This window comes from Scyliorhinus canicula, chromosome 8 (genome assembly GCF_902713615.1).
Source record: "Scyliorhinus canicula chromosome 8, sScyCan1.1, whole genome shotgun sequence".
In the NCBI taxonomy this organism is placed as follows: domain Eukaryota; kingdom Metazoa; phylum Chordata; class Chondrichthyes; order Carcharhiniformes; family Scyliorhinidae; genus Scyliorhinus; species Scyliorhinus canicula.
The window spans coordinates 196,986,499-197,013,022 of record NC_052153.1 but is presented as its reverse complement, the minus strand read 5'-3'; the positions used below and the strand labels follow the sequence as shown (position 1 = coordinate 197,013,022).

Below are 26,524 nucleotides of genomic sequence, written 5' to 3'. Positions count from 1 at the left end.
GCAGGCCGCTCTGAGTGGCAGCAGACCGCTCTCTGTGTGGCAGCAGGGTGTGGCAGCAGGGCCGCTCTGTGTGGCAGCAGAGCATGCCTCTGTGCAGCAGGCGCTCTCTGTGTGGCAGCAGGCGCTCTCTGAGTGCATCAGGCCGCTCTCTGTGTGGCAACAGGCCGCTCTCTGTGTGGCAGCAGGCCGCTCTCTGGGGGCAGCAGGCAGCTCTCTGTGTGGCAGCAGGCCGCTCTCTGTATGGCAGCAGGCAGCTCTCTGTGTGGCAGCAGGCCGCTCTCTGTGTGGCAGCAGGCCGCTCTCTAGTGGCAGCAGGCCGCTCTCTGTGTGGCAGCAGGCCGCTCTCTGTGTGGCAGCAGCTCTCTGTGGGGCAGCAGGCAGCCTCTGTGTGGCAGCAGCTCTCTGTGTGGCAGCAGGCCGCTCTCTGTGGGCGCAGCTCTCTGTGTGGCAGCAGGCTCTCTGTGATGGCAGCAGGCAGCTCTCTGTGTGGCAGCAGCTCTCTGTGTGGCAGCAGGCCGCTCTCTGTGTGGCAGCAGCTCTCTGTGTGGCAGCAGGCCGCTCTCTGTGTGGCAGCAGGTCGCTCTCTGTGTGGCAGCAGGCGCTCTTGTGTGGCAGCAGGCAGCTCTCTGTGTAGGCAGCAGGCAGCTCTCTGTGTGGCAGCAGCCGCTCTCTGTGGGGCACGCAGGCCGCTCTCTGTGTGGCAGCAGGGCAGCTCTCTGTGTGGCAGCAGGCCGCTCTCTTGTGTGGCAGCAGGCCGCTCTCTGTGTGCAGCAGGCCGCTCTCTGTGTGGCAGCAGGCCGCTCTCTGTGTGGCAGCAGGCCGCTCTCTGTGTGGCAGCAGGCCGCTCTCTGTGTGGCAGCAGGCCGCTCTCTGTTGAGGCAGCAGGCAGCTCTCTGTGTGGCAGCAGGCCGCTCTCTGTGATGGCAGCAGGCCGCTCTCTGTGAGGCAGCAGGCCGCTCTCTGTGTGGCAGCAGGCCGCTCTCTGTGGTGCAGCAGGCCTCTCTGTGTGGCAGCAGCCGCTCTCTGTGTGGCAGCAGGCCGCTCTCTGTGTGGCAGCAGGCCGCTCTCTGTGTGGCAGCAGGCCGCTCTCTGTGTGGCAGCAGGCCGCTCTCTGTGTGGCAGCAGGCCGCTCTCTGTGTGGCAGCAGGCCGCTCTCTGTGTGGCAGCAGGCCGCTCTCTGTGTGGCAGCAGGCCGCTCTCTGTGTGGCAGCAGGCCGCTCTCTGTGTGGCAGCAGGCCGCTCTCTGTGTGGCAGCAGGCCGCTCTCTGTGTGGCAGCAGGCCGCTCTCTGTGTGGCAGCAGGCCGCCCCTGTGTGGCAGCAGGCGCTCTCTGTGGGACAGCAGGCCGCTCTCTGTGTGGCAGCAGGGCCTCTCATGTGTGGCAGCAGGCCGCTCTCTGTGGGCTTGTACCGCTCTCTGTCTCTTGCTTCAGGCCGCAGCATAATCCTGCACTCACGAGTCGGGATGTTACACTTCTGGGCTGAAGATTCCCCAATCCGAAGAATTCGTCGTCGGGTCTTCAATGTACAACACGTCTAGTTGCGGCTTGGATTTGGTACTGGGGTAGCCACCTCCCAAGGTGAAATCTTCGTCTGAGTCCGTTGTCTTCAAGACCATATCATCTCTAGGGCGGTGCTTACTGCTTGTTGCAGGGTTCTGCGGAGGTTACCTTCAGCTACTGGTCGAATTTCAGGCATTGTGCTGTCGTTCCAGGTGAAAGAATCGGTTTTAACGGCTTTAAAAACTTTTTTCCCGTGTTTGGGACATTTCTCATTTAAGTGGGCGCGGTCCGGGGCCTCTGATGTCACGAAACGTGTGACGTAGGTCGTAGGAAGTGATTGCGCATGCGCAGATCGGTGTTCCTTTGCTTGGCATCTTTTTCGCAGTTGCGCATACGCGGCTTCTCGCGCATGCGCAAACGGACCTTCCCGTTCTGTGCGCTCTTCGCCTAACTGCGCATGTGCAGCTCAATTTTCAAGATGGCTGCAAATGAAAACTGCCGTTTGTTGCTGCACGCCTACATCGTGGTGAGTTTTGGCGCCTGTTTTACCGCTTTTTCTTGTATGTTCCTCGCAGAATTCTTGGAATTTATCCAGGATTACCTGGAAGTCGCTCTTGCTTTGCCTCTTTGAGTATTTGAAGGGCTGGAAGATTTCAGCTGCTTCTGGACCCGCAATGGTAAGTAGAAGCTTTATTTGGTAAGTAGAAGCTCTGTATCCCCCACGCCATCCAAGTGGGACTCTACCAGATAGATCTCGAATCTCTGCCTGAACGCACGCCAGTTTTCACTGAGATTGCCGTGGTACCTGAGCTGCTGTGGAACCGGAATCTTGAACATCATCTTGCCTGGCTGCTGTTGCTGTTTGTCCCTGTTCGCTGAGTTGTAACTATACGGATTTAACAGTCACTCCTGGGTACCATGTTTTGTTCTGCTCTTGGCGTAGCATAAGCTGCTTCCTTGATGTGCACTCTGACAAAGGAAGGTTCAGACTTGGAGATAGGTTTAACACATTTATTAAAACTGTTAACGATTCTCCTACTTGGATTCGACTCTCCTGTTAATCCTTCTATAGCTACTCAGACTGACGAACCAGTCTGCTACAATCCACGTGGTGGGTGTGATGTGTTCAATCAACCCTGTTTACTCACTGAGTGTCTCCATTGGAAAGAGGAAGATCATATGTGCTGCGTCCTTTATATATGGGTTGGTGTAATGCCCCGCTGTGGTAGTGTCACCTCTATTGTGTGTCGTGAATGCCCATTGGTCGTGTCCTATCTTACTGACCTATTGGTTGAGTGTCTGTGTGTCATGTCTCTGGTGCCCCCTCTAGTGTCTAGCTAGTCTACGTGTATTTACATTAACCCCTTGTGTATTTACAGTGATGCGTATCACCACAATATCTACAAATTTGCAGATGACACCAAGTTGGGTGGGAGGGTGAGCTGTGAGGAGGATGCGGAGATCCCTCAGTGTGATTAGGACAGGCTGAGCGAGTGGGCAAATGAATGGCAGATGCAGTATAATGTGGATAAATGTGAGGTTATCCACGATGGTGGCAAATACAAGAAGGCAGACTATTATCTGCTTGGCTATAGATTGAAGGAGGGGAATGTGCAACGAGATCTGGGTGTCCACATACACCAATCACTGAAGGTAAGAACAAAGAACAATACAGGAACAGGCCCTTCGGCCCACCAAGCCTGTACCGGTCATGATACCCCCTTGGCCAAAATCCTCAGCACTTCCTTGTACCGTTTCCCTCTATACCCATTGTTGTCCCTTCTAAACTACAGTGTGCATTTCACCCGTATATAATGGACAAATGATCACAAAAGTTGGTTAATACAATAATAGTTTACTAACAAATACACAAGGTTAATATTAATCAATCACACACACATGCAAGTTGAACTCTAAACTAATACACTAAATGACCTGAAGTTAACTTGCAGGTGGCAAGTACAGAGCAGATATGGCCGTATCTGTCATCCTGTAGTCTGGCAGGGCTGGAGATCTTGTAGCTGGTCATCTCTGTCCTCTGCTCTGCTCCCTCTGTGGATGGGGTGGATGGTCTTCTTCTTGGCTGGTGAAGGGTTCACCATTGTTGTAGGTTGTCAAAAGCTGTAGTTGAGAGAGTGAGTGGTGGGCTGCGCAGCTCTTTTGAGGCCGTCCCAGGTGAAAATCCAATTAGGTTTGGATCACCTTAATCGATCTTAGCCAATTGGGGGCGGACACCTTGATGGTTGGGCAGGTCCCGGTTGGCCATGGCCGTTAGTATCTGAGGCATGTAGGCCTTCCCAAATAAGGAAAGCAGGCGCTGTCGAATCTGCCACTTATTGTCAGTTTCTACCTGGAGCCCATTGTCCCCGGAAGGCCTTTTCATGGCCTTTCTCCTGTGTCAGTTTCTGCATCAGTCTGAGCTGCAGCTTTTGTATATTTGCAGACGGCAGCCTGTCTGCGCTCTGGTTTGGCCACTTTTCCCAGCGATCTCTGGCGGGCAGCCATTTTAGGTGGCTACACCATCCTATATATTTATTTGTCGATATGCCTTTTGAACGCTGTTAATGTATCTGCTTCCACAGCCTCCCCTGGCAATACGTTCCAGGCACTCACCACCCTCTGTGTAAAAACCTGCCTCACACATCTCCTCTAAACCTTTCCCCACGGACCTTAAACCTATGCCCCCTGGTGACTGACCTCTCCACCCTGGGAGAGAGTGCCTGCCCATCCACTCTATCCATGCCCCTCATAATCTTGGTAAGTCTCACAACACCAGGTTAAAGTTCAACATGTTTTTTTCAAACACTAGCTTTTGGAGCACTGCTCCTTCCTCACCTTTAACCTGGTGTTGTGAGACTTCTTACTGTGCTCACCCCAGCCCAACGCCGGCATCTCCACATCATGGCTACCATCGACATCATCATCTTGCATTTTGCACAAATGTGGAATATTGCCTGTGGGGATCTGAGCGGGTTTCAGAATTTTGGAAATATTTCCTTGTTTTGTCTGCAGGCGGAAGCCACTATCTGCTCTTTGATGAAATTTCTCACGTGCTTCACGAGGATGGTCATGACGTGAACATGTTGGTGCAGATCGATAACCCCAAAATCAAGGGTAGGTCTACTCGCCCCTCTCCCCTATTCCCTACAGATGGCATAAATGCTCCTGTTACCCACGTTGGGGATGATAGCACCAGGTCCGTTCATTGGCGATGGAGTCCCTGTACGCGGGAACACCCGTACCTGTTGTCAGATGTCGGTTTCTAAGGGACTCTGCATTTTTCTGATTGTCACAGGTGTAAACTACACTGGGAGAAACAACAGTTACCGAATCACATCGTGGTCCGCGGGTGAAGAATACCTGTCCAGTTACAACACATGGTTCCTGGAGCAGCAGAAATTGTTCCTTCAGGGGAAGTATGATTCTTATTTATATCATACACATGGGCTGCCCTGCTCATTATATCTCCTGTCACTTCATATAACTGCCCCCCATCTCCGTTACGAATCCAGCAAATTACCCCAACATCCTCTCTACCATCATGAGATCCCTCCTGAAATATGAGCACAGAACTGGACACTGTGGCCTAGCTGTGTTCAGTGGAACTGCCTCACTTTTATCCTCTTATTAATTACGCAGGAAGTCTGTCATGTGGCACTGTACTGAATGTTTTTGAAAGTCCATGTGCACCACATCAACAGCATTACCCTCATCGACCCTCTCTGTTACCTCCTACAAAATTCCAGTAAGTTAGTTAAACATGATTTCCCCTTTCGAAATCCATGCTGGCTCTTTCTAATCAACACATATTTTTCAATGTGCCGACTAATTCTATCCTGAATAATTGTTTCTAGAATCTTCCCTATCACTGAAGTTAAACTGACTGGATTTTAAAAAATAATCATTTATGGGGTGGGGGAACGCTGTCGAGCCCAGCATTTACTGCCCAGCCCTAGCTGCCCTTCAGAAGGGTGGTGGTAAGCTGCCTTCTTGAACCGCTGCAGACCCTGAGGTGTAGGTACACCCACTGTGCTGTTAGGGAGGGAGTTCCAGGATGTTGCCCCAGCGACAGTGAAGGAACGGCCAATATATTTCCCAGTCAGGGTGGTGAGTGATTTGGAGGGGAACCTCCAGGTGGTGGGGTTCCCAGGTCCTTCTGGATGGTAGCGGTCCTGGGTTTGGATGGTGCCAGCCACCCGGCATCGACCCAGGCACCGTAAAAGACAACGGCAAACCCAGCCCTGTCTGCCAAGTCCTCCTTACTAATATCTGGGGGCTTGTGCCAAAGTTGGTAGAGCTTCTCACAGACTGGTCAAGCAACAGCCTGACATAGTCATACCGATGGAATCATACCTTACAGACAATGTCCCAGACACTATTACCATTCATAGAATCCCTGCAGTGCAGAAGGAGGCCATTTGGCCCATCGAATCTGCAACAATCGTCTGAAAGACTACTTATGTACACACTCACCTGTCCACCCCATCCCATCCCCGTAACCAAACCTGCACATCCCTGGTCACTAAGGGCAATTTATCATGGCCAATCCATCTGACCTATACATCTGTGGACTGTGGGAGGAAACCGGAGCACCCGGAGGAAACCCACGCACACACGGGGAGAACATACAGACTCTGCACAGACAGTGACCCAAGCCGGGAATTGAACCTGGAACCTGGAGCTGTGATGCAACAGTGCTAACCACTGTGATACCGTGCCACCCAATCCAATCCAACTCTGGTCCCACACAGTTTCATGGTACCTGGTCAAACATGGGCAAGACAACCTCCTGTAGATGACCACATACTGTCCCCCATCAGCTGATGAATCAGCCCTTCTCAATGTTGGATGGAGGAGGCAGTGGCGTAATGATATCGTCACTGGGAATAGCAATCCAGAGACCCAGGGCAATGCTCTGGGGACCCAGGTTCAAATCCCTCCACTGCCGATGATGGAATTTGAATTCAACATAAATCTGGAATTTAAAGTCTAACGATGATCATGGAACCATTGTCGATTGTTGTAAAAACCCATCTGGGTCACTACTATCCTTTAGGGAAGGAAATCTGCCGTTCTTACCCGGTCTGGCCTACATGTATTGACTCTTAAATGTCCTCAGGGTTGGGCAATAAATGCTGGCTCAGCCCAGACCCCATGAATGAGAATAAAAATTGACCAGCAATTGGAAGGAACACTGAGAGTGCCAGGGGCACAGAATGTACCCTGGGGGGACATCAGTGTCCATCACCAAGAATGGCCTGGTAGCACCACTACTGACCGAGCTGGCCGTGTCCTAAAGGACAGAGCTCGTCGGTGAGGGAGCCAACAAGAGGGAAAAACCTGATCTCACCAATCTGCCTGGTGCAGGCACATCTGTTGATGGCAGTACTGACAGGAGCGACTTGTGGAAATGAAATCCCATCTTCACATTGAGGATATCCTGCATAATGTTGTTTGCTAAATGCCAGGACATGACCACCTCCAACCAGAGAGAATCGAATCAGTTTCTTCCCTGGCCTTCTCCACATTAGGTTTTATTTCGAGAATAGATGCCAATTATTTTTGTAACTGATTTCTTTGGGTGAGGTGAGAGCATCTGACCAACTTTGGCATCATACGTCCTGAGCAAAACTGGTTCAATGGGAATCAGGGGATCAATTCTCTCCTGGTTGGAGTATCACTTTGCAGAGGGATTGGACCTCAGCCATCTGAGCTTCATGATGTAACTGCAGGAGTTCCTCAGGCAAGCTGCTCGCTCCATCTTGAGCTGCTTCATCAATGACCTTTGTTCAATCATAAGGTCAGAAGTGGGGGGGTTTCGCTGTTGATTGCAGAATGTTCTGCATCATTAGCATCATCCATAACTCCTTAGCTACTCAGACAGTCTGTGTCAGATACAACATTGAGGTTTCGGCTGATGGTGGCTAGGAACATTCATGTTGCATAAATTCCAGGACATGACCACCTCCAACCAGAGAGAATCGAACCAGTTTCTTCCCTGGCCTTCTCCACATTTGGTTTTATTTCGAGAATGTAACCAATTATTTTCGTAACTGATTTCTTTTGTTTTTTTTTCCAGATACAGTTTGAATATATTTCTGGATTTTGTGGGCCATTTAGCATTGCAATGTGAGTGGATAATGAGTGACAATGAACTCATGAATTCTTTGAAAGCTGAGCAGTTTGATATTGCAGTGGTTGACATGTTCAATCCTTGCTCATCGCTGTTAGCGGAGAAGCTCCATTTACGTTTCGTGGCGGTCCACTCAGGGAACTTTTGGAATTGGTACTTAGCTGGATTGCCAAGCCCACCCTCCTATGTTCCTGTGGCATACTCTCTGCTGACAGATCAGATGGGATTCTGGGATCGACTGAAGAATTCCATAATGTTCCTGAGCTCATCGTTGGTGGAAAGCATGATCTTTGCAAAGTTTGAGAGAGTCATCAAGACTTGCTTCCCAGTTGAATCTGAACCCAATCTCTCAGAGCTGTACCTAAAGGCTGAGTTAGAAATCTATAATACAGACTTCACCTTGGAATTCCCCAGGCCTCTCCTCCCTAATGTCGTGTATGTTGGAGGGTTACTTGCAAAACCAGCAAAGCCAGTGTCCCAGGTACGTCTTTGAAATATCCAGTGTCTCAGTACATTTTCTCCCTTTCCAATCCCTCTCTCTATCTGTCTTTTGGCCTCTCTCTCTATCTCCTCTCTCTTCTGTCCAATTCTGCTTGGTGTTAATTTTGATTCCTGAGTCTCTGTTCAGTCTTTCTCTTTGCTCTGCAGTATGTTACAATGTTGACCTGTCCACCTTCTTGTTAGGAACTGGAAGAGTTCATACTGGCAGCTGGAGAGAATGGCTTTGTGGTGGTCACTCTTGGTTCTATGCTTGCCTCTGTCAACATGCCCATAGTGCTGAAGGAAATGAACACGGCCTTCTCACAGCTCCCACAGGCGGTTATCTGGCGGCACGTGCACAGTGATTGGCCGAGCGATGTCCAGCCCGCCCCTAACATCAAGCTGGTGGATTGGCTCCCTCAGAATGACCTACTTGGTGAGATATTGTGTCTACAGACCGTTATGATAGCTGTTTGCTTCGTTTCACCTCATTTTGGTCCGACTTTTCACATGTTAGGGTGGAGGGGCTGATGCGGAACAAAGGAAAGTACAGCACAGGAACAGACCCTTCGGCCCTCCAAGCCCGTGCCGACCATGCTGCCCGTCTAAACTAAAATCTTCTACACTTCCTGGGTCCGTATCCCTCTATTCCCATCCTATTCATGTATTTGTCAAGGTGCCCTTAAACGTCACTATCGTCCCTGCTTCCACCACCTCCTCCGGCAGCGAGTTCCAGGCACCCACTACCCTCTGTGTAGAAAAACTTGCCCCTCGTACCTCAAACCTACGTCCGGGTAACTGACTCTTCTGATTTTCATCACTCAAGAGGTTGATGGGCAAATTTCAGAAAGATAGGAATTGGCAGAACATTAAATATGAATTTCAAAGAAAGTTGAGTTTTAAGAAAAGAAACAACTTGCTGAGCATAGGTGAGCAAAACAATACGGACATCAAAACATCGGAAATAGGAGCAGGAGGAGGCCATTCAGCCCTTCAAGCCTGATCCACCATCCATTCTGATCATGGCTCATCATCCAACTCAATAGCCTAATCCCGCTTTCCTCCATATCCTTTGATCCCCTTTGCTGGAAGTTCTATATCTAACTGCTTCTTGTAATATACAATGTTTTGTCCTTAACTACCTCCTGTGGTAATGAATTCCACAGGCCAACTACTCCCTGGGTGAAGAAATGTCTCCTCGTCTCTGTACTAAATGTTCTCCCCCGTACCCTCAGACTGTGACCCCTGGTTCTGGACACACCCACCATCGGGAACATCCTTCCTGTATCTACCCTGTCCAGTCCTGTTAGAATTTTATAGGATTCTATGAGATCCCCCCTCATTCTTCGAATCCTAACCAACCCAATCTTTTCTGATATGTTAGTCCCACCATCCCAGGAATCAGTCTGGTAAAGCTTTGCTGCCCTCCCTCTATAGCTGGAACATCCTTCCTCAGAGAAGGAGACCAAAACAGCCCACAATACTCCAGGTGTGGCCTCACTAAGGCCCTGTATAATTGCAGCAACACATCCCTGCTCCTGTACTCCAATCCTCTGGCAATGATGGCCAACATCCCAGTTGCCTTCTTTACCGCCTGCTGAACCCGCCTGCGTACCTTCAGTGACTTGTGTACGAAGACACCCAGATCTCGTTACACGTGCCACTCTCCTAATTTATGGCCATTCAGATAATAATCTGCTTTCCTGTTAATGCCAGATTTTTATTGAATTCAGATTTCACCATCTGCTGTGGTGAGATTTGAACCTGGCCCTGGGTCTGTTTATACTGAAATATTTCGGAGGACATTTAAAAGCTGTGGGTCTGATGTCCCATTGGAAATAGGATCAGGAGTTGGCACTTTTTCAACCATTTAACTCGAATACGTTTGAATGTGGCGACTAGGGGCTTTTCACAGTAACTTCATTTGAAGCCTACTCGTGACAATAAGCCATTTTTATTTCATTTCATTTCTACCTCAGCACCATTTCCCTGCATTATCCCCATATCTCCTGGTAACGGACATCTATTGATCTCTGCCATATATCTCCTCAATGACGGAACCTCCACAACCATCTAGCAATCTTCAATTCCAAAGATTCACTACCCTCAGGCCTAAAGTGCGGCAGATTCCCCTCTCTAAAGGACATCAGTGAGGCGGATGGGTTTTTGTAACAGCCATTAACCATTTTGGATACTGTTGCGGGGGACGACTTACCAGGGGTAAGCAATAGGGCACAGGTCTCTTGCACAGAGTCTGTCCCTGTTGCTCAGAAGGGAAGGGAGAAGAGGAACAGAACATTTGTCATTGGGGACTCCATAGTTAGAGGAACAGACAGGAGGTTCTGTGGGAACAAAAGAGACTCACGGTTGGTGTGTTGCCTCCCAGGTGCCAGGGTTCGTGATGTCTCTGATCGTGTTTTTGGGATCCTTAAGGGGGAGGGGGAGCAGCCCCAAGGCGTGGTCCACATAGGTACCAACGACATAGGTAGTAAGAGAGATGGGGATGTGAGACAGAAATTCAGGGAGCTAGGGTGGAAGCTGAGAGCTAGAACAAACAGAGTTGTTATCTCTGGGTTGTTACCCGTGCCACGTGCTAGCGAAGTGAGAAATAAGGAGAGAGAGGAGTTGAACACGTGGCTACAGGGATGGTGCAGGAGGGAGGGTTTTGGTTTCCTGGATAATTGGGGCTCATTCTGGGGTAGGTGGGACCTCTACAAACAGGATGGTCTTCACCTGAACCAGAGGGGTACCAATATCCTGGGGGGGAGATTTGCTAGTGCTCTTCGGGGGGGGTTTAAACTAATTCAGCAGGGGGATGGGAACCTAAATTGTAGTCCCAGTGTACAGGATGTTGAGAGTAGAGAGATCAGGGATAGGGTTAAAAGTTCGAAAGAGGGCACCGGCAAGCAAGACGCTGGTTTGAAATGTGTCTACTTCAACGCCAGGAGCATCCGGAATAAGGTGGGTGAGCTTGCAGCATGGGTTGGTACCTGGGATCTCGATGTTGTGGCGATTTCGGAGACATGGGTAGAGCAGGGACAGGAATGGTTGTTGCAGGTTCCAGGATTTAGATGTTTCTGTAAGAACAGAGAAGATGGTAAAAGAGGGGGAGGTGTGGCATTGTTAATCAAGGAAAGTATTATGGCGGTAGAAAGGACGTTTGAGGACTCGTCTACTGAGGTAGTATGGGCCGAGGTTAGGAACAGGAGAGGAGAGGTCACCCTGTTGGGAGTTGTCTATAGACCTCCGAATAGTTCCAGAGATGTAGAGGAAAGGATTGCAAAGATGATTCTCGACAGGAGCGAGAGTAACAGGGTAGTTGTTATGGGGGACTTTAACTTTCCAAATATTGACTGGAAATACTATAGTTTTTGTACAGTGTGTGCAGGAGGGTTTTCTGACACAGTATGTAGACAGGCCAACAAGGGGCGAGGCCATATTGGATTTGGTACTGGGTAATGAACCCGACCAGGTGTTAGATTTAGATGTAGGTGAGCACTTTGGTAATAGTGATCACAACTCGGTTATGTTTACTTTAGCAATGGGCAGGGATAGGTATACCGCAAGGCAAGAATTATAGCTGGGGGAAAGGCAATTATGATGCTATTTGGCAAGATTTAGGATGTATAGGATGGGGAAGGAAACTGCAGGGGATGGGTACAATCGAAATGTGGAGCTTTTTCAAGGAACAGCTACTGCGTGTCCTTGATAAGTATGTACCTGTCAGGCAGGGAGGAAGTTGTCGAGCAAGGGAACCGTAGTTTACTAAGGAAGTTGAAGCACTTGTCAAGAGGAAGAAGAAGGCTTATGTTAGGATGAGACATGAAGGCTCAGTTCGGGCACTTGAGAGTTACAAGTTAGCCAGGAAGGATCTAAAGGGAGAGTTAAGAAGAGCGAGGAGAGGACACAAAAAGTCGTTGGCGGATAGGATCAAGGAAAACCCTAAGGCTTTCTATAGGTATATCAGGAACAAAAGAATGACTAGAGTAAGATTAGGGCCAATCAAGGATAGTAGTGGAAAGTTGTGTGTGGAATCAGAGGAGATAGGGGAAGCGTTAAATGGATATTTTTCGTCAGTGTTTACACTGGAGAAAGACAATGTTGTCGAGGAGAATACTCAGGTTCAGTCGACCAGGCTAGATGGAATTGAGGTTTCAAAAGGAGGAGGTGTTAGCAATTTTGGAAAATGTCAAAATAGATAAGTCCCCTGGGCCAGATGGGATTTATCCTAGGATTCTCTGGGAAGCCAGGGAGGAGATTGCAGAGCCTTTGTCCTTGATCTTTATGTCGCCTTTGTCGACAGGAATAGTGCCGGAAGACTGGAGGATAGAAAATGTTGTCCCCTTGTTCAAGAAGGGGAGTAGAGACAACCCTGGTAATTATAGACCTGTGAGCCTTACTTCGGTTGTGGGTAAAATGTTGGAAAAGGTTATAAGAAATAGGGTTTATAATCATCTTGAAAAGAACAAGTTGATTAGCGATAGTCAACACGGTTTTGTGAAGGGTAGGTCATGCCTCACAAACCTTATTGAGTTTTTTGAGAAGGTGACCAAACAGGTGGATCAGAGTAAAGCGGTTGATGTGGTGTATATGGATTTCAGTAAGGCGTTTGATAAGGTTCCCCACGGTAGGCTATTGCAGAAAATAAGGAAGTATGGGATTGAAGGTGATTTAGCGGTTTGGATCAGTAATTGGCTAGCTGAAAGAAGACAGAGGGTGGTGGTTGATGGCAAATGTTCATCCTGGAGTTCAGTTACTAGTGGTGTACCGCAAGGATCTGTTTTGGGGCCACTGCTGTTTGTCATTTTTATAAATGACCTGGAAGAGGGTGTAGAAGGATGGTTTAGTAAATTTGCAGATGACACGAAGGTCGGTGGAGTTGTGGATAGTGCTGAAGGATGTTATAGGATACAGAGGGACATAGATAAGCTGCAGAGCTGGGCTGAGAGGTGGCAGATGGAGTTTAATGCGGAAAAGTGTGAGGTGGTTCACTTTGGAAGGAGTAACAGGAATGCAGAGTACTGGGCTAATGGCAAGATTCTTGGTAGTGTAGATGAACAGAGAGATCTCGGCATCCAGGTACATAAATCCCTGAAAGTTGCCACCCAGGTTAATAGGGCTGTTAAGAAGGCATATGGTGTGCTAGCCTTTATCAGTAGGGGGATTGAGTTTCGGAGCCACAAGGTCATGCTGCAGCTGTACATAACTCTGGTGCGGCCGCACCTGGAGTACTGCGGGCAGTTCTGGTCACCACATTATAGGAAGGATGTGGAAGCTTTGGAAAGGGTTCAGAGGAGATTTACTAGGATGTTGCCTGGTATGGAGGGAAGGTCTTACGAGGAAAGGCTCAGGGAACTTGAGGTTGTTTTCGTTAGAGAGGACAAGGCTGAGAGGTGACTTAATAGAGACATATAAGATAGTCAGAGGGTTAGATAGGGTGGACAGTGAGAGTCTTTTTCCTCGGATGGGGATGGCCAACACGAGGGGACATAGCTTTAAATTGAGGGGTGATAGATATAGGACAGATGTCAGAGGCAGTTTCTTTACTCAGAGAGTAGTAGGGGTGTGGAACGCCCTGCCTGCAACAGTAGTAGACTCGCCAACTTTAAGGGCATTTAAGTGGTCACTGGATAGACATATGGATGAAAATGGAATAGTGTAGGTCAGATAGGCTTCAGATGGTTTCATAGGTCGGCGCAACATCGAGGGCCGAAGGGCCCGTACTGCGCTGTAGTGTTCTATGTTCTATGTTCTATTACTGAAATGAAATGAAAATCACTTATTGTCACGAGTAGGCTTCAATGAAGTTACTGTGAAAAGCCCCTAGTCGCCACATTCCGCCGCCTGTTCGGGGAGGCTGTTACGGGAATCGAACCGTGCTGCTGGCCTGCTTGGTCTGCTTTAAAAGCCAGCGATTTAGCCCAGTGTGCTAAACAGCCCCTGAGAGGAGTTCCATAATTTTGGACTTCTGTTTTTTACAGTAAACTAAAAACAAGAAAACAATCTAATCTACACAATGCTCTCCTCTCTCAAAACAAGCCCTCCCACATCCCCCCCCCCCCCCCCCCCCCCCCCTCCCCCCCTCTCTAACAGCTAGCAGGAGATGAAAATCGCACACGGGACACTTGCCTTTCACAATCGAAGTATAGATTACAAAAGCTGGGAGGTCATGTTGGAGTTGTACTGGATTTTGGTGATGGGCTGGAACGCACTCCCTGGGAGGGTGGTAGAGGCGGGTTGCCTCACATCCTTTAAAAAGTCCCTGGATGAGTACTTGCCACATGGCTGTGGGCCACGTGCTGGCAAATGGGCTAAGGATGGCAGGTCAAGTGTTTTGTGAAAATCCCCCAGTCGCCGCATTCCGGCGCCTGTTCGGGTACACAGAGGGAGAATTGAGAATGTCCAATTTACCTAACAAGCCACCCATCACATACCAGTGGAGTTGTGATTTATTTTAGTAGAAAGAACATGGAGGGATCAAGGCACAGGTCTGAAGGAGACCCAGTAACACAGAGAGCAGAAGGTATATCTGCTTAATCAGTGAAGCTGGCCAGACAGTTGGAGTGGGGTCAATGGACAGATTGTATTCTGGGTTTTATTAACAGGGTCATAGAGTACAGGAGCAAGGGGGTTAAATTGAATTTGTACAAATCACTAGTTTGGCTTCATGGGGAATATTGTGTCCAGTTCTGGACTCCGCACTTTAGGAAGGATGTGAAGGCTTTGGAGACAGTGCGGAAAAGATTCAGGAGAATGGATCCAGGGATTCGGAACTTCAGTAATGAGGATGGATAGGAGAGGTTGGGCTTGTCCTTGGAGAAGAGAAGGTTGATTGGAGATGTGATAGAGATGAAGGGGCTGGAGAGAGCAGACGGGGAGAAACAGTTCCCATTGGCGGGAGGATTGAGAATCAGAGGGAACAGATTTAAAGTAACTGGGAAAAGAGGCAAAAGTGATCATGGAATAGAATCTGTACAGTGCAGAAAGAGGCCATTTGGCCCATCGAGTCTCCACCGACCCTCTGAAAGAACACTCTATCTAGACAGACGGCCCCACCCCACCCCACCTAACCTTTGGACACAAAGGGCAATTGATCACAGCCAATCCACTTAAGCTGCACATCTTTGGACTGAGGGAGGAAACCGGAGCACCCGGAGGAAACCCACGCAGACACGGGGAGAACGTGGCTGAGTTTGGGAGAGTATGGTGACATCAGGTCCATTCAAAGTATCCAGAAGAGAATTAGACTGTTATCTGAAAAGGACAAATATGCAGGGTTACAGGGAGAAGGTGGGAGAGCGGCACTGGGGGAGGTGCTCATTTGGAGGGCCAGTACAGACACGCAGGCCGAATGGCCTCCTACAATTCTGTGATTGTGTTAACAGCCTGAAGGTGAGACTGTGACCTCTCCAAATAATGCTATGTTAACCCTATATGTGCTGTTAGGTCACCCAAAGGCTCGTCTCCTGGTGACTCACGGTGGCCTGAATAGTCTGATGGAAGCGACGTACCATGGTGTGCCAGTGATTGGCATCCCGCTATTCGGAGATCAGTTTGATAACATGGTGAGAGTGGAGGCAAAGGGTCTGGGTTTGACCATCCAAGTCAATCAGCTGAAAGCCCAGCAGCTAAGCAACGCCATGGCAACAGTTATAGGAGACAAACGGTATGTACAACCTTGCCAAGGTATATCGCACAAATAGATGTAAACGGTGGTGCAGTGGTTAGCACTGCTGCCTCATGGCACCGAGGTCTCAGGTTCGATCCTGGCTCTGGGTCACTGTCCGCGTGGAGTTTGCACATTCTCCCTGTGTCTGTAGTTCCCTGGATTATCCTTGCTAACCTTCCTAAACAAAGGAACAGCATTGGCTATTCTCCAGTCCTCCGGGACATCACCTGAAGACAGTGAGGACACAAAGATTTCTGTCAAGGCCTCAGCAATTTCCTCCCTTGCATCCCTCAGTATTCTGGGCTAGATCCAATCAGGCCTTAAGGACTTTTCTAACCTAATGTGCTTCAAGATGCCCAACACCTCGTTTTAGATCCAAAAGTGACCTAGACTTAGAAATGTGATCTATACACCTTTCCACAGACCACCAAGTCCTTTTCTTTGGCAAATTTTGATGCAAACTCCTCATTTAATACCTCACCCATTTCCTTTGGCTCCAAGTATAGATTCCCTCCCCTGTCCTTGAGTGGGCCAACCCTTTCCCTGGCTACCCGCTTGCTTTTTATACATGAATAAAAAAACCTTGTAATTTTCCTTAATTCTGTTTGCCAAAGACTTTTCGTGACCCCTTCTAGCCCTCCTGATTCTTTGCTTAAATTCCTTCCTACTTTCCTTATATTCCACACTTGCTCCGTCTGTTCCCAGCCTCCCAGCCCTGACAAATGCCTCCTTTATTTCTTTTGGATGAGGCTCTCAATATCCCTCGTTATCCAAGGTTCCTGAAATTTGCCATATTTATCCTTCTTCCGCACAGGAACATGCCGGTCCTGAATTCCTTTCAACTGACATTTGAAAGCCTCCCACATTTCAGATGTTGATTTACCCTCAAAAAGCCGCCCCCAATCTACATTCTTCAGTTCCTGCCTAACATTGTTATAATTAGCTTTCCCCCAATTTAGCACCTTCACCTGAGGACTACACTTACCTTTATCCATCAGTACTTTAAAACTTACTGAATTATAGTCACTGTTACCGAAATGCTCCCCTACTGAAACTTCTACCACCTGGCCGGGCTCATTCCACAATACCAGGTCCAGTACAGCCCCTTCCCTAGTTGGACTGTCTACATATTGCATCAAGAAGCCCTCCTGGATTCTCCTTACAAACTCTGCCCCGTCCAGGCCCCTAGCACTAAGTGAGTCCCAGTCAATATTGGGGAAGTTAAAGTCTCCCATCACAGCAACCCTGTTGCTTTTATTCCTTTCCAAAATCTGTCTACCTATCTGCTCCTCTATCTCCCGCTGGCTGTTGGGAGGCCTGTAGTAAACCCCCAACATTGTGACTGCACCCTTCTTATTCCTGATCTCTACCCATATAGCCTCGCTGTATGAGCTCTCCGAGGTGTCCTCCCGCAGTACAGCTGTGATATTCTCCTTAACCAGTAGCGCAACTCCTCCACCCCTTTTACATCCCCCTCTATCCTGCCTGAAACATCTAAATCCTGGAACGTTTAGCTGCCAATCCTGTCCTTCCCTCAATCAAGTCTCTGTAATGGCAACAGCATCATAGCTCCAAGTACTAATCCAAGCTCTAAGTTCACCTACCTTACCCGTTATACTTGTAGCATTAAAACAAATACACTTCAGACCATCAGTCCCGCTGTGTTCAGCAACATCTCCCTGTCTGCTCTTCCTCAGAGTCTGAATGGCCTTCGTCTCACGTTCCTCCTCTAGTTCACCTTCTAACCTGTTGCTCCGGTTCCCAGTTTAGATGTAACCCGTCCTTCTTGTACAGTCCCCATCTGCCCCGGAAGAGATCCCAATGGTCCAGAAATCTAAAACCCTCCCTCCTACACCATCAGTTTAGCCACGTGTTTAGCTGCACTATCCTCCTTTTTTGAGCTTGACTGGTACGTGGCACAGGGAATAACCCTGAGATTACCACCTTTTTAGTTTATTGCCTAACTCCCTGAACTCCTGCTGCAGGACCTCATGCCCCTTCCTGCTATGTTGTTAGTAGCTATCTGTACTACGACCTCTGGCTGTTCACCCTTCCCCTTCAGGATGTCCTGTGTTCATTCAGAGATATCCTGGACCCTGCTGAATATCAGAGCCAGCCGTGGTGCCGCTGCTCTGGCTGCTGCTGTTTTCCCTGATAGGCTATCCCCCCGACAGTATCCAAATTGATAAACCTGTTAGAGAGGAGGTCAGCCAAGGGGGATTCCTGCACTGACTGCCTGCCCCGTCTAGTGGTCACCCATAGAATTTCATAGAATTTACAGTGCAGGAGGAGGCCATTCGGCCCATCGAGTCTGCACCGGCTCTTGGAAAGAGCACCCTACCCAAGGTCAACACCTCCACTCTATCCCCATAACCCAGCAACCCCACCCAACACTAAGGGCAATTTTGGACACTAAGGGCAATTTATCATGGCCAATCCACCTAATTTGCACATCTTTGGACTGTGGGAGGAAACCGGAGCACCCGGAGGAAACCCACGCACACACGGGGAGGATGTGCAGACTCCGCACAGACAGTGACCCAAGCCGGAATCGAACCTTGGACCCTGGAGCTGTGAAGCAGTTGTGCATTGCTACCATGCTGCCCCATCTATAGAAGATCAGCCATGGTCAATAGTGGAGCAGGCTCGAAGGGCCAATTGACCTCCTCCCGCTCCTCTGTTTCTATGTCAGCCTCTCTGTGCCCTCCCCACAGCTTACCTTCCCATGTCTGAAATTATTGTCACAAGTAGGCTTCAAATAAAGTTACTGTGAAAAGCCCCTAGTTGCCACATTCCGGCACCTGTTTGGAGAGGCTGGTACAGGAATTGAACTGTCCTGCTGGTCTGCCTTGGTCTGCTTTCAAAGCCAGCGATTTAGCCCTGTGCTAAACCAGCCCCTTGTGTCTGCCACAGAATCTACCTTCCCACATCGAAGGGTCTCCTCAGGGCATTTTGTTTTGTTGCATTATTCTGTTTCTTCATCTAAATTGTTAATACTGTATTGATAATATTGCTTGATATAGTCCTGAAAAGTCACATGAATTTGAAACATTGGGCTCGATTCTCTGGAACGATTTCCAAGTCCAGTTTCGGGTGCGTTTTATGGGGTGTTTCTCATGAGCTGCAGTGTGGAGAATGACATCACTATTCAACGGCACGCTGCCATTTTGTTGGGCTTCGGGGAGTTGCTTTTTTTAAAATAAATTTAGAATACCCAATTATTTTTTCTAATTAAGGGGCAATTTAGCGTGGCCAATCCACCTGCCCTGAACATCTTTGGGTTGTGGGGGTGAAACCCACGCAGACACGGGGAGAATGTGCAAACTCCGCATGGACAGTGATCCAGAGCCGGGATTCGAACCCGGGTCCTCAGCACCGTAGGCAGCAGTGCTAACCACTGTGCCACCGTGCTGCCCTTCAGGGAGTTTCTTCCCGTCAAGGTCCCAATGGAAAGTTTTCCTGCAGTGCGGAGCTGAGTTCACCAACAGGACCGGCTCCTCACCGATCGGAGCGCCTGTTTGAATGGCTGCCCCGATCTCTACAGCTGCCCCCTTTCAGGGGCCCACTTTCAGAAACCTCCCTTCATCCCAAATCTTTCTGTGGCCCCCTCATAACCGCCCCCCTCACACCCCCTTTCAGAGCATGCCCCCACCCCCCCAAGCCCGACCCTTGGCAGTGCCAACCTGGAACCCAGGCACCTTGGCACTAGGTTGGCACTGACAGGGTACCAGGATGGAAGTGGCAAAGCTTGTGGGAGCCAGGGGGTGTGTCAGGGGACTCTCCTGCCCTGCGCCAAACCACCCGGAGGGCTCTAATAGCCTGAGAGACCCCCGCGGTGCCATCAGTGTGGAAACCAGTGCTAATCATTGTCCAGCCAAAGCCTCGCAGGCCCAGCCGGGAGAATACAGCATCCGGATATTTAAATGTGCCTCGGCATCATCCAGATTTAATATAGATATAAATATCTGAGGCCCCCTCACTGACCCTGGCAGGATTCACTGCATTTAGTTTCCCTGTTTATACCCACTCTTTGTGTCCTATCCATGAGCCATTATTTTGCCTATTAGCCTCTGGTACGGCACCTAATCGTATGTCTTTGGAAATCCAAATAAATGAATGAAATGAAATGAAAAAAAAATATACTACATCTACTGGTTCCCCTCTAGTTACATCTTCACAAAACCCAAATAAATCTGTCCAACAGCAGGATTCTTTTGAAATTAATTTATGGGATGTGGGCATCGCTGGCTAGGCCAACATTTATTGTAGTAACGACACCCTGGTTAGTATACGGTCAATTCCAACCCCACAAACCCCAGAGTCCCAACATAAGTGATTTAACAATAATTCATATGAAGGTTTCAGAATCTCAGGCCCCTTGACTGCTCAATGAGTTGTAGGCACCAGGTTTGTAAATTGAACACAATAACTGTTTATTTATAACATGAACAGAGTTGAAATATGCAGTAATTGTAGTAGAATGATGGCCAGCTATTTCCCCCTTCTACCGTCCCACCCTGTACCCAAACATGGACAAGACAGACACACACAGAGGCAGGGGAAGGGAATAAATAATAGGAATTAAAATGAAATGAAAAATGAGTGTCCTTGATCTGATGTCAAGGTCGTTGCAGCAGGCTGCCTTCCTCGGATGCTTAGGAATGGAAGCCATTGGCTGGATTGCTAATGAGGATCTTCTGGCAGGAACATTGAGTCTGATCTCTCAGGCTGTAGGATTCTCTCTGGGGAGTCACTTTAACTTTTATTAAACTGGGCCTTCGCTCAGGCCTGTTTAATTCTTACTTGCCTTCAACTCCAGCAGATAACCAGCAGCCTTATTGCGATTTGGCCACATGAGATTTTAAAAAGGGTTTTTAAACAACTGACCCTGGACTGAATGTCTCTGCAGTTTGATCTGGTTGTGGAAAGAGAAAAATCTTTACTTTGATCTTCAGAAAGAATCCATTGAATGAGGGAGAGAGCAATCAGGGCTGTGATCCTGCAGCTTCTGACCAAAGCAAAAGTAGAACCAGTCATACAGAGGAAGGAACATACCATAGAAAACCCCAACAATTTGCTTGGGGCCTTTGAAAAGGCCCAGCAGTTCGAAACAGTCCATTGGCTGACAGCCAAGTCCATCATGATATGCCAGCAGTGATATCCCTTTAATCTGCTGATCTGAAATACAAACAGCTCTTTGCAACCTGCCTTGCCAGAGGCCATGGGTCAATCCTCAGTTTACCCGCCATTTGAATTAATAGTGCAGTTGCTATTTAAGCAACTCTTGGACAGGCACATGGACAGCAGTAAATTGAAGGGGTGGTTAGGTTGATTTTAGATTAGGATAAATGGTCGGCACAACATCGTGGGCCGAAGGGCCTGCATTGTGCTGTACTGTTCCATGTTCCATGTTATATGTTCATCTTAAAGACATAGGTTCCATTAATTGTCCAGGTACAAAAATTTAAATAGCAAAATAACAGAAATTAACAGGAAAAAAGAAGGTACTGACGGCGATCAACAGGATAATCCTTACAATTGCCCATCCCTAGTTGCCCTGGTGAAGGTACTGGCTTTTTGAACCACTGCAGTCCCTGAGATGTAGGTGCACCCACAGTGCTGTTAGGGAGGGTGTGCCAGGATTTTGACCGAGAGACACTGAAGTAATGGTGATATATTTCCAAATCGGACGTTGAGTGACTTGGAGGGGAACCTCCAGGTGGTGGGGTTCCCAGGTATCTTTGGTATGAAGTTACTGTGAAAAGCCCCTCGTCGCCACATTCCGGCACCTGTTAGGGTAAGCTGGTACGGGAATTGAACCGTGCTGCTGGCCTTCTTCTGCATTACAAGCCAGCTGTATAGCCCACTGAGCTAAACCAGTGCTATGATATTGCTCATTATCCCTGCTCATTCCACAATACTGAGGTAGCTTTATCCCTGCTCATTCCACAATACTGAGGTAGCTTTATCCCTACTCATTCCACAATACTGAGGTAGCTTTATCCCTGCTCATTCCACAATACTGAGGTAGCTTTATCCCTACTCATTCCACAATACTGAGGTAGCTTTATCCCTACTCATTCCACAATACTGAGGTAGCTTTATCCCTGCTCATTCCACAATACTGAGGTAGCTTTATCCCTGCTCATTCCACAATACTGAGGTAGCTTTATCCCTGCTCATTCCACAATACTGAGGTAGCTTTATCCCTGCTCATTCCACAATACTGAGGTAGCTTTATCCCTACTCATTCCACAATACTGAGGTAGCTTTATCCCTGCTCATTCCACAATACTGAGGTAGCTTTATCCCTACTCATTCCACAATTCTGAGGTAGCTTTATCCCTGCTCATTCCACAATACTGAGGTAGCTTTATCCCTGCTCATTCCACAATACTGAGGTAGCTTTATCCCTGCTCATTCCACAATACTGAGGTAGCTTTATCCCTGCTCATTCCACAATACTGAGGTAGCTTTATCCCTGCTCATTCCACAATACTGAGGTAGCTTTATCCCCGCTCATTCCACAATGTATTGCTCCAAACATTCTACAAACTTATCTTCTCAGAGAATCATAGAATTGACAGTGCAGAAGGAGTGCATTTGGCCCATCGAGTCTGCACCGACCCTTGGAAAGTGGACCCTACTTTAGCCACACCCTCACTCTATTCCCGTAACCCAGTAACCCCATCAAATCTTTTTGGACACTGAGGGCAATTTATCATGGCCAATCCACCTAACCTGCACATCTTTGGACTTTCGGAGCACTCGGAGGGAACCCACGCAGACACGGGGTGGAATTGAACCCAGGTCCCTGATGCTATGAGGAAGCACTGTGCCATCGGGCTGTTCAACCATTCCTAATTTGATTTTCCCAATCTGTGTGAAGTTTAAGGTCCTCCACAATGATTATACTTCCATTTTTTTATTCCCTCTTGGGATGAGTGTTGCTGGTTAGGCCACCATTTATTGCTCATCCTCAACTGTCCTTCAGAAGGTGGTGGTGAGCTGCCTTCTTCAACCACAGCAGTCCATGAGGTGTAGGTACACCCACTCTGCTGTTAGGCAGGGAGTTCCATGATGTTGCCCCAGCAACAGTGAAGGAACGGCGATATATTTCCAAGTCAGGGTGGTAAGTATTCAGAGGGGAACCAGCAGCTGATGCGTTAAGGCTAGATTGCTTTTTTTCTATATGACATAGACACGATGGACCACATGACCTCTTGTGCCCTAAGCATTGTCTGTTTCTGTCGTGGCTTTCAGTGTGTTCACAGGTTTATCATTGTCCCTCTGGAACCCTCCCACCTCAACCCAATCCGTTAATATTGAACTCTAATCCTACGCAACACGGTTATTAGATCTGAACTTTGGTTAGTGTATCTTATGTGTCACCGCACGTTATACACTACTCGTCAGATTATGAAACAGAGCTTCATGCATGAAGTAAATTGGCTTTATTCAGTTAGCTTTGCAGATGTCTCTCATCAGTTTTTAAGCAAATACAGAGTTTTGTAAAGTTTGTTTAGTCAAAGCAAATACAGAGTACTGAGTTAAATTCAGTACAACTTACAGCTCTTGACGTTTCTTCTAACTGATTATACGATACACAAAGGTTGAAAATAAAAACATAATGGCTGTTCAAAGTGATGGCGCAGAAGAGTAGCCTCAGAAGTTGAAGATAAGTGATCCCGGAATGAGTTGTTCAAAGCGGCACCTATTTTTAAAAGATTATTGCTGTCACTAATGGTACGCCCCTTTTTGGCTGTGATTGGGTTGAAGTAATTACACAGTTAATTCAATTCCATCAACATTTTAACATGAGGTGATGAAATGCGTCTTTATTATGAGTCCTATCCATTGCCATGGAGACAGTTTCTGGGAATGTTGCCCAAAAGCTGTGACTTGGCCAAATGTGTCCGTGGTCTGTCTGGCTTTCTTATCTTGATGATTCCGATAGGGAACAGCATCATTTTACTGGATAAAAGCAAATTACTGTGGATGCTGGAATCTTTGACCAGCTTTGAGAAAGAGCCATCGGTCTCGAAACGTTAGCTCTTTTCTCTCCCTACAGATACTGCCAGACTTGCTGAGATTTTCCAGCATTTTCCCTTTCGCATGATTTTACTGTCTTGTTTGATTTTAACATTCCATTTCAAGAAGCCATTTCAAAGCTTGGTCCATTTATTCCTTTAATTTGTTATATACCAAAACGATAGAATCTACCTTTTTAGTATAGAATCTATCAATGGTTGACCACACCTCAGGGCAACTAGGAATGGGCATTGCCCCACAACAAGGACGGGTATGTACGGGTTTGCTGCCAGCTGCCGACTGGGCAAAGAATCCTCTTTCAAATTCCAAAAATTGAAGGAAGAACATTATTATTTTTGTTTCAAACAGGTACAAGAGATCAGCGCTGGCTCTGAGCCGCATTCACCGCTCTCACCCATTCCCTCCACGTGAACGGCTAGTCCGGTGGGTAAAACATATCGTGCAGCTTGGGGGAGGAAGTCACCTTCGGGCATATGGATTACAGCAGCCCTGGTACCAGCTGTACCTCATTGATGTCATCTTGTTCCTGCTGGTGGTTAGTTCTGTGATATTGTACATTATAATCAAGGTAGTGAAGAGTGTAATCGGAGCTCTGTGCAGGGGAAGAAAATCCAAAGTGGCTTAAAGTGATTCGATCGCTGACGAATAGACCCAGTTACTTTTTCCAGATACGGACTTTGCATTTCATTTTTATGTTGTTTTGCAATGCACCACGAGAATTTACTTACTGTATAATGATGCGCATCTCGATTTTGAATTAAATCTGATTGGATTGGATTGGATTTGTTTATTGCCACGTGTACCGAGGTGCAGTGAAAAGTATTTTTCTGCGAGCAGCTCAACAGATCATTAAGTACATGGGAAGAAAAGGGAATAAAAGAAAATACATAATAGGGCAACACAACATATATAATGTAACTACATAATCACCGGCATCGGATAAAGCATACAAGCCCCTGAGTGGGAGTGGGGAAGAAGCTGTTTTTGAGTCTGTTCATGTGTGTTCTCAGACTTCTGTATCTCCTGCCCGATGGAAGAAGTTGGAAGACTGAGTAAGCCGGGTGGGAGGGATCCTTGATTATGCTGCCCACTTTGCCCAGGCAGCGGGAGGTGTAGATGGAGTCAATGGATGGGAAGCAGGTTTGTGTGATGGACTGGGCGGTGTTCACGACTCTCTGAAGTTTCTTGAAGTCCTGGGCCGAGCAGTTGCCATACCAGGCTGTGATGCAGCCCAATAGGATGCTTTCTATGGTGCATCTGTAAAAGTTGGCAAGGGTTAATATGGACATGCCGAATTTCCTGAGATTTCTGAGGAAGTATAGGCGCTGTTGTACTTTCTTGGTGGTAGCGTCGACGTGGGTGGACCAGGACAGATTTTTGGTAATGTGCACCCCTAGGAATTTGAAACTGCTAACCATCTCCACCTCGGCCCCGTTGATGCTGACAGGGGTGTGTACAGTACTTTGCTTCCTGAAGTCAATGAACATCTATTTAGTTTTGCTGGCATTGAGGGAGAGATTGTTGTCGTTACACCACTCCACCAGGTTCTCAATCTCCCTCCTGTATTCGGACTCGTCGTTATTCGAGATCCGGCCCATTATGGTCGTATCATCAGCAAACCTGTCAATGGAGTTGGAACCAGGTTTTGCCATGCAGTCGTGTGTGTACAGGGAATAGAGTAGGGGGCTAAGTACGCAGCCTTGCAGGGCCCCGGTATTGAGGACTATTGTGGAGGAGGTGTTGTTGTTTATTCTTACTGATTGTGGTCTGTTGGTCAGAAAATCGAGGCTCCAGTTGCAGAATGAGGAGCCAAGTCCTAGGTTTTGGAGCTTTGATATGAGCTTGATTGGACTGTGAAAAGCTCACCCAGTAGCACACAATAAATTATAGCTTGTATTGATCGTGCTGTTACAAATTGGTATCAATTGTCTGGGAAACACATCGTTTAACCCGACAAGTGAAATATAGATGTTTACAGCATGGAAACAGGCCCTTCGGCCCAGCCTGTCCATGCCGCCCAGTTTCTATCACTAAGCTCGTCCCACTTACCCGCATTTGGCCCATATCCCTCTGTACCCACCCGGCCCATGTAACTGTCTAACTGCTCTTTAAAGGACAAAACTGTACCCATCTCTACCACTGCCCCGGCTGCTCGTTCCAGATGCTCAGCACCCTCTGTGTGGAAACATCTCCCCTCTGGTCTCTTTTGTATCTCTCCCCTCTCACCTTACACCTCTGCCCTCTCGTTCTAGACTCCTCTACCTTTGGGAAAATATGTTGATTATCTACCTTATCTATGCCCCTCATTATTTTACAGACCTCTATAAGATCACCCCTCAGCCTCCAACAGTCCAGGAAAACAGTCCCAGCCTATCCAGCCTCGTATAACTCAGACCATCAACTCCCGGTCGCTCCTCGTAAATCTCTTCTGCGCCGCCACACTCAGCCGGAATCATGCGGCTGGTTGGGGGGGGGGGGGGGTGGGGGGCTTCTGCAAGTGTTGGGGGGTGGCCAGGGTGTGGGCCATGGGGTTGCGGGCAGGTTGAGGTTGCGCATGTCGGACGCCATGTTGTACGGTGTGACTGATTTAGCTCGTCAGCCGTGCGCATGTGTGGACCAGGACCCAGCTATTCTCTGGACCCAACCCGAAGGTCGGCCGGGTTGGGTCGGGAAGGTCGGCCGGGTTGGGT

The 26,524-nt window shown here is 48.2% G+C and overlaps 1 protein-coding gene across 1 annotated transcript in view; it reads left to right on the top strand.

Annotated features, from left to right (window-relative positions):
- Window positions 1-24,611, top strand: part of LOC119970795 (UDP-glucuronosyltransferase 3A1-like) — a 42,684-nt gene extending 18,073 nt beyond the window's left edge. Inside the window, exons 2-7 of the mRNA XM_038805969.1 lie at window positions 4,513-4,614; window positions 4,796-4,916; window positions 7,580-8,114; window positions 8,318-8,549; window positions 15,560-15,779; window positions 24,183-24,611. Coding sequence (XP_038661897.1) covers window positions 4,513-4,614; window positions 4,796-4,916; window positions 7,580-8,114; window positions 8,318-8,549; window positions 15,560-15,779; window positions 24,183-24,459 — 1,487 coding nt within the window. The 3' untranslated portion in view covers window positions 24,460-24,611. The remainder of the gene's footprint in view (window positions 1-4,512; window positions 4,615-4,795; window positions 4,917-7,579; window positions 8,115-8,317; window positions 8,550-15,559; window positions 15,780-24,182) is intronic.
- The last annotated feature ends 1,913 nt before the right edge of the window (window positions 24,612-26,524 follow it).